Source organism: Carica papaya, chromosome 9, assembly GCF_054855325.1.
Source record: "Carica papaya isolate Zhongbai chromosome 9, ASM5485532v1, whole genome shotgun sequence".
NCBI classification, from domain to species: domain Eukaryota; kingdom Viridiplantae; phylum Streptophyta; class Magnoliopsida; order Brassicales; family Caricaceae; genus Carica; species Carica papaya.
The window spans coordinates 7,468,628-7,482,080 of NC_142317.1; the positions used below are offsets into that span (position 1 = coordinate 7,468,628).

Genomic DNA, 13,453 nt, shown 5'->3' on the forward strand with positions numbered 1-13,453 from the left:
GTGGATGCCTATAGGACTCACACCCAGTCTGAACGCATTGCCTTCAATGTACCTGTAGTAAACCTTTGAAAGTAAGACAGTGTAATAAGCAAATATGACTTCAAAGTCCATACAAATCATGAAGCTAACTCACAATTCTTTCAAGTAAGAATGCTTGTAGAATGCATCTGGGATTCTTCCTGTAAATTGGTTATGATCCAAGTACCTGAATATCATCGAAGTTAATCAGTAGTCAACACAGACATTGCAGCTGATGCTTAGACATGGTGATAGAATACAACGAGGCTCATGTAAGGCAGAACAGATACCTGGATGTAATTAGGAAAAGCATAAATAAAGCACCAATCGCAAAAGAAGAGGTATCTCCAGAAAACAAATTCAACAAGATCGTACAATAAAAGAGTAAAAAATTCCAACTATTATAAACTTTGATATTTTGAACTCACAATCTAGTTAATTTAGGAAGATGGGCAAGTGCAGATGGTATCACTTCAGACATCTTGTTGTGGGATAGGTACCTAAAATGAAAGCAACAATAAATTATAGTGACATCGTCATACTGGTACCAATTCACAAAGTAGGATTTCCATCAACATGGCCAGGTAAAAGATAGTAAATACTTACACAACCTCCAAGTTTGTCAAGTTTGCAAGCTGTGCTGGAATTCCTCCAGTCACATAATTATTATTCAAGTACTTATTTCATGATAAGAATGAAAAAGAAAAAAGGAAGAAAAGAGGATATTGAGTTCTTCTCTAAACTTGTCATGCAGAAAGCTGCACACAAATTAGAGTAATATTTTCTAGATAAAAACTTACAAGTTGCATAAAGCTGGAAAGCTTCCTTCAAATCGAATGAGTTCTCTTATAGTACCTACCAAATGATTATTTCCAACATCCCTGGGACATGTGAAATCAGACAAAAGAAGTGAAAGACGTCAAAAAGTAGTACTTAACAGAGTTTAAGGCCAGAATACAAATTAAAATTCCCAAAAAGAACAACAGCAAAGAGTTGACAGAATGCTTACAGATGATGCAGATTTTGCAAACTGCCTAGTTCTGCTGGGATTCATCCACTAAAACGATTTTCTTGAAGGTAGAGGTAGTGAAGCTCTGGTAGATTAGCAAGCTCCTTCGGAATTTCTCCCTTAAAAGTTATTAAAGCTGAAGCATCTACAAAATACAGAAATTTCAGTCAAACACAGAACATATTAGCGGGTAGCGCAGTGATATAAATTATATGAGCGCTAGAAACTGTAACAATTCGAACACACTCACAGATGTGTTAGTCTCTTCAGCTCACCAATCTCATGAGGAATGGGAATGACATCTTGTAGCTGATTCGACCTCAAATTTCTACAAGGAACATGCCAAAATCAGGATTCAAATGTAACACTGAGCAATCATACATTATCAGAACTTCCAGATAAATTTCTGTGAAAAAATTTCTTTAGCATGTCTATCTTTTGGATTATTTGGAAAGAGAGGAATAAGAGTACAAGAGATTTTTTGAGGGGACTTGCTCTTTGACAAGATAGAGATTACTGGTTCTACACCCTGAATATTTTGTTTAGAGTCATCCTATTCTTGAGGCTTTTGAGTTGGGGATCCTAGCAGAAATGTGGCTTCTGATCTTTTATAAATCTCTTGCAATTGGGTGGCATAATCTTGATGCCTTGTAATACTGGTATATTTTTTTCTCCAAAAAAAAAAAAAACCTTTAACGTGAATTCTGATATTAGATATCTTAATTAGTTAGCAAATTTCTAAGAATTCATTTTTCCTACTTTAAGCCCTGAATATAGTCAAAGATGGTGCCAATTGATTCTGTAGAAAGCATTAGAGCCAGTAAGACACCAATTTCACTCTTCACTTTCTGCTGCAGCACCAAAGGGTACTAGAGTCAGTTGGTGTATTTCTATGTCTCAATTGAAATGAAGGAAACATTAAGTTTTACAATAATAAAAGGATAATACGGTAAAACTATTTTGTACAAGTGAATGAGTGTCAAGAAAGGAAAAGGGGGGCAGGGTAACAAAAGATGGAGAAGTTCCAGATAAATCAAGATATTCTAAGTTTTAAGTCACAAGCACCCTCAGTAACAAGAAATAGAATAACAAGAAAGGCAGTGTAACTTTTAGAAAAAAAGGCCTCTTACCTACGGAAAGTACTAGTCTGCAGCAATGGCAATAGAATCATATCCATTAGGAGGCCGTTCACTAATAAGCTTCCTCAACTGAAGTTTGGTAAAAAAAAAAAAGAATAGGTACTATGTAATGTTATGAAACAAAGATGAAAATGCAAAGCAAGGGATTTAATGCTCAGTGATATTGCAATATTATAACCAGAAGCTTTTGAAGAAAAATAGTGCATTAATATAAAAACATACAATTGTTACAAAAAAAAAATAAAAACATACAATATTCTGAGCAGTTTTAGTCGTCCAATTTGAGGAGGAATTGGGCCTGTCAACTTGTTGTTATGGAGATCCCTGCCAAATCAACATGATCAAGGAAACAAATTCACTTGCAGATCAGCAATAAGCCCTTGAATTTCAAAATATCAAGTCCCTCTTTTATACTTATTTTTAGGCACATATGAGAAGAGATGCAGCTCTCTAAGAAACAAGCTAAGGTTCTCATAATACAATGATATTTTTCAACTCCATCTCATACAAATTATTTTTACGTTAATCAGAAATAGAAAATGAAAACAACCCTAGATTCAAAAATATTCAGCAAACACGACATATATATCTCTCAGTGATTTGTGCAGATTGTTGTGATTCTATTATAAAGAGGAAACAACGAAGAGCGGTCAGGAAGAAAATAGTTCGACCAGCTGATTTACCAAAAAAGGAACAAAATTAATAATTCTGTGCAATTGCTTATATTTATGTGCGTTAACGTAAATGTTGTTGTGCAATAATTATGCAAATGTACTAAAATAAGCGTTAAGCGTGTATTAGGGTAAGAATAAGTCTGTTTTTCTAAGACAAGGGCAGTTTAGATAATTCTGGACAATTAATTCCAGAATTAACTCCTCTTCTTGTAGATATCTGCTGCTGTGCGGAAAAAAAAAAAAAAAAAAAAAGAATCATGTCTGAAGTTTGATATTGGTCGAGAGTGGATTTCTCTTCAAGATATTGTAGGGCTCTCTCAAACCAACAAGCCCTCATTGTTTTTGCTTGAATTCTAAAGATAACTGAAGACAGAAAATAAAAAAATATGACATTATACCTACTGATTTTGTTGTGAATCACCCGATAATGTGAGCTTTCAGAAGGGACCATAACAAGATCCCGAGCAGACACATATACTCATGTTTAGATATAAGTGACCAGTTTTCTTCTTTTCATACTTTCCCCTTCATTTATCACATATATAAGATTAGTCAAGTACCTGATCTGATTTTAGTCAACTTGCATCTATTATGTACTAACAGGTTTCATAGACTGGAAAGATAAATAACTGAAATGGCGCATATATATATATATATATATATATATATATATAAAGAGAAACAGGTTTACACATCATCCATCGTATAAAGGAACAGAAGTATGTACAATTAAAATTTTTGTTCTAGCTCTTCCAAACCGGTTGAATGTAATAATAATAGGAAACAGCAGCAATAAAGAAATAAAACCTAAAATAAATATATGATAGCTGGTAAAGGAATGTTTGGAAACTTACAGCCTTATTAAATCCAGCAAATTGGTTACAGCGATTGGGAAAGGACCTACAATTGATACTGCATACACTTCCCTGCAAGCGAAAATGCTCATGATGAGTATTACAATGCTTATGTGAATTTCTTCATTCTCAAACTTATTGCCATTAAAAGACTAAGGTGACAGAAGAAAACTTGAAACAATTCAGGAGTGTATGTTGTGTCTCCGAACAGGGGGTTGAGCAACTAATCGAACAAAACTTTTGAAATAGCACAGAACTGGACAAGTTAGAACCTTTTTTTTTCCTTTCGAAACAATAAAACATGGTTAACTTACATCAAAACTCGAGTACTCAATATAGAGACATAAGTATTTAAGGATTAACAACCACAATTGGAACAGAATAAAAAGGAAAATATTATGAAAAAATTAAGAATACGAGGAAACACGAAAAGAAATCAACTTCATAAATGGATAGATCTAGTAACAAAGAGTGACTACATATTATATCCACAACTCTTTGACAACCCTGTAATCTCCCTGAGTAGAGCATGTGACACCAGACCAAGGTGGTAGATCACCATCCCCACAGGGATCGTCTCCAACCCAAGCATAGACAACCATCCATCCAAGTGATGCTTTAATCTCATTTAACGCTTTCACTACAATAAAGAATATCAGTTATTTATTCCATGGAAGTGTTTACATTATATTTACACTTGAACCTAGTACAAGTTACCCCCTTCTAGGATATTAATCAAATTTAGAAACCTTTCCACATCAGTAGAAATGGAAATTATAGGAATCACCACCACTTGATAGATCTGCCTCAGCAGTGTAGCAATTCTAAATTGGAAATACATATGCAAGTTACTAAAGAGATAGTTTCTTAGTTGAAAAACTGGTAAGATCTTCGATGGGAAAATGGAGTCTAATCACCATACAAATATGAGCTATGGTGATTTGCTAAACTATGCGATGAAGATCATATAATTAGGCTTCAATTTTCACTTTGCTTGAGCAACATGGACAGGCATGTATCTTCTTCCAGTAGCTTCCTACTTTAATTCTTAAGCAAATACATCTTTGAAGGGCAGACCACTTATGAAGATAAAACGAGGAAAAAAAGACACAGAGGCCAGGTTTGAAAGCCTTGTAGTAAAATAAGAAAATAGCAACCAAAATTTCAACATCGCAAGCATTCTGAAACTGAAGAAACCAACTATTATCATTACACTTCCTTGTTAGTTCTTTCGCAATGTCAACTCCATCAAGCTAGTTTTCCACTTGATTTCCTATATTTTCACGCAAACAAACAGAACATTAAAAAAAAATTGACGAAATGAGCTACCTACCATCTCTCTTTATGGTTTTCGAGCAATCAATCGTGAGTAGAAGTGAGAAAAAGCAAATCACTGTGAATGTCCACCGAGCTGCCATGCTTACCAGCGACGTAAAGAGAAAGGAAGAGATCACAGTAGTCCAGCTTTTTATAGCACTGGAAATCTGGATGCATCCATTTCGGATCTATCTACCCGCCCCGAGTTTTCGGATTTGACAATTTAAAAGTTGATGCTTTAAACAGCTATAAAATTACACCTCTAACCTCAGTTAAAATTGATCTTAACTTTTAACATAAAGGGTAAAGTTGTCTTATCATATACTTTTTGTAAATTAAATTATTATTTTTCAGTAACTTCAAATGGTTAAACCAAAATCCCCCTTAAATCTTTGCCTACCCCGAAATCTCATAAACGACACCGCTTTGTGGAAACGCCGCGTTTTAGCCTCGAGTAAGATTCGCTAGAAGACAGCTCAGAATCGATCCTTCGTCATCCGTGAGAGGTTTACAGAATCAAGATAATTGGAAAGAGAAACCAAACCAGAGAAAAAAATTTCTCATTCCTCCGCGAAATGGCCGCACCGACGAGAAGCGAGGTCCTATCCTTGTATCGATCTCTGCTACGGGCGGCGCGTGAGTTTTGTGACTACAACATCAGGGAATACACAAAAGGTCGAACCATCCACGGGTTCCGCGAAAACCGGAATCTCACCAACCCGTCGGAGGTGTCGGCGGCTTTTGCCGAGGGGAAAAAGCAGCTGGAGGTGGCCAAACGGCAAGCCGTTGTGTACTCTCTCTATGCCCCCAAGACCAAGAGCGTAATGGACGTCAAACCCTGTTAGAAGAGTATTAGGTATTCTTTTTCCAACTTTAACCCCTGTTAGCCATGGAAGGATTTGTTTTCTTTTTAATTTTGGTATAATTTTGTAATTTTTTTACGGGAAAACTGAAACATGAAGAGATTTTTATGAAATTTTTAGTGAATATTAGTGTATTGAGCTAGAGTTTGACGAGTGATGAAATATGCTCATGTTGGTGGATGAAATTTGGGGCTTTGAATAAACGTTTAATTTACTGTTAATATATTTCGAAAGGCAAGCTAAATTCTAAAAGCTCCAGGGTTTTAAAATTTGAAGTCTTGAATTGGGAGTATTGAAATCAAATTTATTATCATGATGGTGTTGGAAGTGACGTTGTTTCACAGTGCATGATATTGGATTCCTTTTTATACGCACCAGTGGGTTTAGGGTTTTGACAATCTTGTGGGGATCATCTTATTGAAAATTAATGATATCTGCTACTCATGGGTTACCTTGGCTCCGTCTACCTTGCTTGAAAAGGGTATCTTTAATTTGTCAGGTAATTGCAGACCGTCAGTTTTCAGTTTTGGCAGTTGTAAATGAGGGCTTGTTTCTGTATTGCTAGTTTTGAGATGGTATAATCAACAATATATGCTTGTTCAATCATAAATAGTTGGCTGCTAGCTCTCTATCTCTGGTTCTGCAGCTAACTTTTATGAACAAGAAAAAGATTTTACATGATGATGGTATGATGTCTTGTACTCATAAGAATTGTTGGTGTACATTATTGAAGTTATCTTCTTGGTGCATGAAGTAAAGAGCAAATCTAGAAACCAGGATATGGAAGTATGATCCTTACATTCCAATAAAAATCACAATCAAACCTTAGCAACCTCCAATGACTTTGGATTAGCAGTGGGTGTAAAAATTTTCTATTTGGCGAGTGAGAGGGGGAGGAAACTCAATCACGTCTTTGCCTTCTGTGTTTTGTGTTTGTGACAGAAATGTTGGCTATTTCTCTTTTTCATTAATATCACACGTGATTATACCAATTCCAGGATTTATGTGATCATCTAACATCATGACCAATGCTTTTTCCGGTTTAAGGATAGTTTGAGGTTAGTCCTCATTCGAGGTTCTCTACAATCTCATCTGAGGCTTTTGCTATGACATCTTGTAGGCATATTCTTCATTGTCTTTTTTGGTCAAGAAGAAGCTTGTAAGAACAATGTGACCTGTAAAGAGCAGTGATTAACACGGCTGTATGGGTATGGGAATATTTCTTGTACTTTGAAGATTATATGAGACCATTTTGGGTTGAATGGTTTAATAGTTTCTATAGATTTAGATATTTGTTATGTTTTGAATTAGCTCTTTCTCCGACAAATTTGACCTTACTATTTATCTAGGCTGCAAAATTTATTTGAGTCATTGGCGGGACACACCTTGATATGGTTCGATTCAAATTAGCTTTTGGAAAAGGTGGAATCTAACAATCATTGGAATAAGCACTCAATGCATCCCTACTGTTAAGGTTCTGTTTGTTTGATCTCCTTCACTATGTCTATCTATTGGTTTAGCACAAGATGGAAGTAACAACCCATTTAAGCTTTTTTTGCTTATATTAAAAGCCTGCTAAACTAAACAGTAAAGAAATCGTTTTAGTTCAAATCAAATTAATGGATTCTCTTTTCCTCGACAAAAGAAAAAATAATAATAACAATGGGAATCCATTCCATTAATAAAACCATGAGAATCCATTCCTGATGTGGAACCCCAAGATCCTTGCTTGAACCTTAAAATTTTTTAATCGGTGTAAAACAAAATTTAGATTATAAGTAAAAATAAAACAAATTTGTTCGATCACTCAAATGGTAGAATTTAAATAGTACCCAAGAAAGATAAGTAATATCCCTTGAACTCAATTCAAACAAACACCAAGAACAATTGAAATAGGAAATCAAAATTGAAGACAAGTGATAACGATTGTATTCCAAATTAACACCTTGTGCATAAAGTGAAAAGAAAGCCAAAACACTCTTAACTCATTCTGAATTATTTGATTACAACTCTTAATGTCCACAAAGAAGAGTTCATTTGGTATTTATAACTAAAAAAATCAATGATAAGTTACAACACAATAACTACAATTGTAACTCTCACAATAATTAGGCTAATTATGTGATAATTACAATTGTAACTCCAACAATAACTATTCTAATTATAGTCATGTAATTATTACGTAACTCATTGTAACTCTAATCTTTTTAACCAACACCACTAATTGTTTGTGACACTATATAGTTATGAGCTCATTCTTATAATAACACTAAAACAAGACTTAAGCTTAAATGAGTGACATTTGACTATATGGGCTTAATTAACTCAAAGTAAAATAAAACAATCCAAATTAATTAAAACAACTCAATTAATCCAGCCCATACACAAGGCTTATTCACTCATTACCAATAAGACTCAAACAAGCACAAATTATCCCAAATCATTTAAACTCAATTAAAATTACGAATTTGGGTTGTTCAAAAAGCTCATATTTAAACATTTCACAATTGGTCAGCCCATCATTCACATGTTTTTGAGTGAAAACTTGAAACAACTCTTTAAGTTTCTTTGTCTTTGATATTGTTACTGGTCCGCTGAAACTTTACAGGTTTGGAACTCTATTTGTGTTTACATTATTTGAAATTTGCTTCAAGTCACCTTTTGATGTTCTTTGAGTATCTTGAATCTTTTTAGTCTTGTTTGTTTCATTTCCCCTCCCTCAAAAGGATTCGTCCTCGAATCAATTCCTGCATCAATTTTAAAAGGGGATAAATCAGATATGTTAAATGTAGCAAAAATACTATACTCTCCTGGTAGGTCCACTTTGTAGGCATTTTCATTGATTTTGGCTATGATTTGAAATGGACCATCTCCACGAGCATCCAACTTAGATTTCTGTTTTGATGGAAATCGTTCCTTTACACAAATGAACCCACACCCAATCTCCGGGTTCAAATGAAATCTTGCGCCTTCCTTTATTGACATGGGATGCTACTCGTTCATTTTTCTTTTCAATGTTCTACCTTGCTTTTTTATGAATTATTTTAACCATTTTTACTTTCTTATGTCCATCCTAATTAGAAATATCACTTATAGGAATAGGCAACAAATCAAGTGGAGTTAAGAGATTAAAGCCATACACAATTTTAAAATGAGAAAACTCAGTAGAAGAATATATACTCCGATTATAAGCAAATTCAACAAATTGTTTCATATATTCCCAAGTTTTAACATTCATTCCAATTAAAGTACGTAATAATATATCAAGTGATTTATTTACTACTTCAGTTTGACCATCTGTTTGTGGATGTGAAGTAGTAGAAAATAAAATTTTGGTCCCAAGTTTAGACTACAAAACTCACCAAAAGTGGTTTAAAAATTTAATATCCCTATCGGACATAATAATTTTAGGAATGTCATGCATTCTAACAACTTCGCGGAAAAACAAATCCGCTATGTGTGTGGCATCATCTATTATGTGAAATGGTATTAAGTGTATCATTTTGAAAAAACGATCAACAACAACAAATATTGAGTCTCAGCCTTTTCTAGTCCTAGACGTAGGTAAACCCAACAAAAAGTCCATAGATATATCAACCCAAGGATGTGTAGGAATGGATAATGGCATATATAATTCATGTGGTTGAACTTTAGACTTAGCTTGCCTACATGAGATGCACTGTGTGCAAATTTTCTCAACATATTTGCGCATATTAGGCCAAAAGAAATGTTCATGTAAAATGCTCAAAGTTTTGTCAATTCCAAAATGTCTCATTAAACCACCACTATGTGCTTCACGAACAAGCAACTCCCTAATAGAACTATTAAGCACACATAATTTTTTCTTTTTAAATAGAAAACCATCATACCTATAAAAGTCTTAAAATGCCTCCTTTGAAGGATTGTAGTGATGGGGAAACGTCTATGGAAGGTAGATTGTTGTTTTCTAGGCGTGCTTTGAATAGGTAAGTAAGGAATGATGATGAGGGGGTTAAGTTGCAAAGAGAGAACATTTTTTATTCTAGATGTCTAGTGAATGAAAAATTGTGTAGCATGATTATTGATTGGGGTAGTTATATAAATGTGGCTAATACCTTGTTTGTTGATAAACTGAGTTTGGAAACTACAAAACATCCTAAACCTTATAAACTGCAATGACTCAACAATAGTGGGGAGGTGAGAGTTTTTGAAGACCAAATGCAACTTGAAAAGTCCCATGATGAATTCTCACAAAGAGAGGTCGAGAGAAAAAGAAAAGAAAAAGAGAAAAATATAATCTTCTTCCTTTAACCCCTAAACAAGTTTTTGAAGACCAAATGCAATTTGAAAAGTCCTATGATGAATTTGCACAAAGAGAGGCCGAGAGAAAAAGAAAAGAAAAAGAAAAAGAGAAATTTTATTTTCTAACAAGCCAATGATTGTACTCATGTACAAGGAAGCTTGTTTCTCAACTAACGAACTTGACCTTTCTTTGCCAAGTGTTGTGGTTGAACCAAATGATACGGAACCCCAAAACCCTTGCTTGAACCTTAGAATTCTTCAATCGGTATAGAGCAGAATTTAGATCACAAGTAAAAATAAAGCAAATTTGTTCCATCACTCAAATAGTAGAAATTAAATAGAATCCAAGAAAGATAAATGATATCTCTTGAACCCAATCCAAACAAGCACCAAGAACAATTGAAATAGGAAATCAAAATTGAATACAAGTGATAACAATTGTATTACAAATCAACATCTTGTGCATAAAGTGAAAAGAAAACCAAAATGCTCTTAACTCAATTCTGAAATATTATATTACAACTCTTGATCCCTTGTATAAGGCCTTGCAATTTTTGATGTAAGTCCCTATAGTAGTGAGTAAGAACAAAGCGCCTTCTCATGATAGCCTTTATTTCGGCCCAAGTGGAAATAAGTCTCTCTCCATTTCTCCTTTCACTTGTGATGAGTTGATCCCACCACACAATGACATACTCTCTAAACTCCACGGCCACAAGCTTTATCTTTTTCTCCTCCAAATAATTATGGCACTAAAAAATAAGCTCCACCTTGCGCTCTCATTCAAAATAAGCATTCGGATCATTCTTGCCTAGAAACGATGGGATTTTCATTTTGATGCTCCCAATATTTTTATCAAGATCATTTTGACCCCTACCATAATTTCGACCTTCATTGACAAAGTAGCTTGGTCATCAAATTCTTCCTCCACTTCCTCGTCAAAAGGTGGTGTTGGAAGTCTTCTTGCCATTGGATTGGTTTGGGAAGTTTCCCCTCTCATGGAATTTAACTAACTTTGTTGTTTCTCTAGTTTCTCATTCATGTTGCCAATAGCTAGTTGAATCCTCTCAAATTGTTGTTGCATTGCTTTGAGGATAAATTCTTGATCTTTTAATGTTCTTTCACTCCCTTGTAGCTCAATCTTCAAATCTGAAATTTTAATGACAAACAAAATAGATTGCAACCTCACAAATCACTCCCTCACGTGTTTACTCTCATAGTATGAGTACTCATATTTCACTCAATTTTGGCTTTTACCCTCTTTTGAGCTCATACTCTCTTGTTTTTTACCACTTAAGCAATCTTTTATAACTTTATACAAAATGGTCAATTCAAATAACAATTAATTATCACTATGTACTCAATTTTAATTAGAGATAACAAAAATTCTTAAAAAAATAAGATACACGAATTCAACTCTAAAAGCAAACTAAAACATTCTAAACAATGAAGAGCACACATTTGATATAGAAATAAGTATGTGATGATTTTTATATTAATTAGGCAACAACGAATTAATATTATTATCTCAAGATGTAATAAGAAGCAAATGGTCAGAAATATTAAATGAAAACTAAATATGTAAGAAAAAAAATGATGAATATGAAATTTAATGCAGGAAACTTGTAATTCTCTAATATAATCACAAATTATCATCCAAAACACTCAAATTAAGTGAAACAAACAGTGTTGGATGAAAAAAAAAAACTCAATTGAGGTAAGTTGTTTTCAAACAGCCCCAAAAATTACACAAACAATCTCAACCAAACAAACAGTCTTGAAACGCATTTTCCTTTTAAATTTTAAATGTATTTGAATATTATATGAGATAAATAAAAGGGAAATAATAGCAGGTGTTTCAATTACACAATGTAGAATTGGTTGAAGTGTGTTTTGCACAATTAAACAAATTAGGCTAATCTGATTTTTTTTTTTTTTTTTTGCTGAATGCAAAGTTCTCTTTTTTTTATTTTTTAAGCAAAAAATAATAAAAATAAAGACAACAAAATAATTATAGAATAATTTACTTGGTGAACCTAGCTCTGATACCAAATGATGCGGAACTCCAAGATCCTTACTTGAAGCTTAGAACTCTTCAATTGGTGTAGAATAGAATTTAAATCACAAGCAAAAATAAAGTAAATTTGTTTGATTACCCAAATGATAGAAGTTAAATAGAACCCAAGAAAGATAAATGATATCACTTGAATCCAATTCAAACAAATACCAACACTAATTGAAATAGGAAATCAAAATTGAATAGAAGTGATACCAGTTGTATTCCAAATCAACACTTTATGTATAAAGTGAAAATAAAGCAAAAACACTCTTAACTCAATTCTGAAATGTTTGATTACAACTCTTGATGTCCACAAAGAAGAGTTCTTTTGGTATTTATAACCAAAGAAATCAATGATAAGTTATAATACATTAACTACAATTGTAATTCCCACAATAACTAAACTAAGTATAGGCATGTAATTGTTATGTAACGTCTTATAACTCCAATCTTCTTAACCAACACCACTAATTGTTTGTGACACCATATAATTGTGGGTTCATTCTTGTAATAATACTAAGACAAGACTTAAGCCCAAATGAGTTACACTTGACTATATGAGCTTAATTAATTCAAACTAAAATAAAATAATCCAAAATACTTAAAATAACTCAACTAATTCAGCCAATACATAAGGCTTATTCACCCATTATTAATAAAACTCAAACAAGCTCAAATTATCCCAAATTATTTAAACCTAATTAAAATTACGAATTTGAACTGTTCAAAAAACTCATATTTGAACTTTCTACAATTTGTCAACCTATCATCCACATGTTTTTGAGTGAAAACTTGGATCAACTCTTTAAGTTTTTTTGTCATTGATCTTGTTACTGATCTGCTTAAACTTTTCAGGTTTGAAACTTTATTTATGTTTATGTCATTTGAAATTTGTTCCAAATCACCTTTTGATGTCTTTTGAGTATCTTGAGTGTTTTTAACATTGTTTGTATCAATTCTATTGTTGTATTCTCTTTTCAAGGTCTTAGTAAACTAGATTTTGAGGTTGAAACATGTACAGTCTTATTGGTGCCGCTTGATAGTAGTTTGTGCAGTTAAAGTTTGTTTTTAAATTTTTATTTGTAAGATAAATTTTAATTTTATGTTTTGTGAACATATGAAAGCTGTATAATTTATTACTAATACATAAGGTATTAAAAAATTAATATTTATTTACTAAATTTCTTGGTTTAAACAGAGTTGTGGATCATTTGTTATCTATAAAAAGTGCAATTTGATTCC

At 33.2% G+C, this 13,453-nt stretch overlaps 2 protein-coding genes across 10 annotated transcripts; one reads left to right on the plus strand and one right to left on the minus strand.

Annotated features, from left to right (window-relative positions):
* Positions 1–211: 211 nt before the first annotated feature.
* On the minus strand, positions 212–5,202 carry LOC110811167 (putative inactive receptor kinase At5g58300). 6 transcript variants are annotated; one of them, XR_015816433.1, is made up of 8 exons: positions 5,028–5,199; positions 3,695–3,766; positions 2,419–2,490; positions 2,158–2,235; positions 1,278–1,355; positions 1,028–1,172; positions 447–899; positions 212–308 (listed from the first exon to the last, which is right to left on the minus strand). XR_015816433.1 is itself a non-coding variant. In XM_088211681.1 (7 exons), the coding sequence occupies exons 1-4, from the start codon at positions 3,289–3,291 to the stop codon at positions 1,148–1,150; spliced, it is 228 nt and encodes a 75-aa protein (XP_088067807.1). In that variant the 5' UTR covers positions 3,292–3,683; the 3' UTR covers positions 212–308; positions 447–518; positions 819–899; positions 1,028–1,147. The 6 variants fall into 6 exon arrangements, 2 of the variants coding, with proteins under 2 accessions (XP_088067807.1, XP_088067806.1); XR_015816434.1 differs by lacking the exon at positions 5,028–5,199 and adding an exon at positions 4,908–5,015; XR_015816436.1 differs by lacking the exon at positions 2,158–2,235 and having other exon boundaries at positions 5,028–5,202.
* Positions 5,203–5,442: 240 nt separating this feature from the next.
* On the plus strand, positions 5,443–7,356 carry LOC110811166 (LYR family of Fe/S cluster biogenesis protein). Of its 4 annotated transcripts, none has more exons than XM_022037576.2 (2): positions 5,443–5,867; positions 7,224–7,356. In XM_022037576.2, exon 1 carries the CDS (start codon positions 5,587–5,589, stop codon positions 5,854–5,856), a length of 270 nt encoding a protein of 89 aa, XP_021893268.1. In that variant the 5' UTR covers positions 5,443–5,586; the 3' UTR covers positions 5,857–5,867; positions 7,224–7,356. The 4 variants fall into 4 exon arrangements, with proteins under 4 accessions (XP_021893268.1, XP_088067988.1, XP_021893269.1 ...); XM_088211862.1 differs by lacking the exon at positions 7,224–7,356 and adding an exon at positions 6,922–6,938; XM_022037577.2 differs by lacking the exon at positions 7,224–7,356 and adding an exon at positions 6,374–6,915.
* Positions 7,357–13,453: the final 6,097 nt, after the last annotated feature.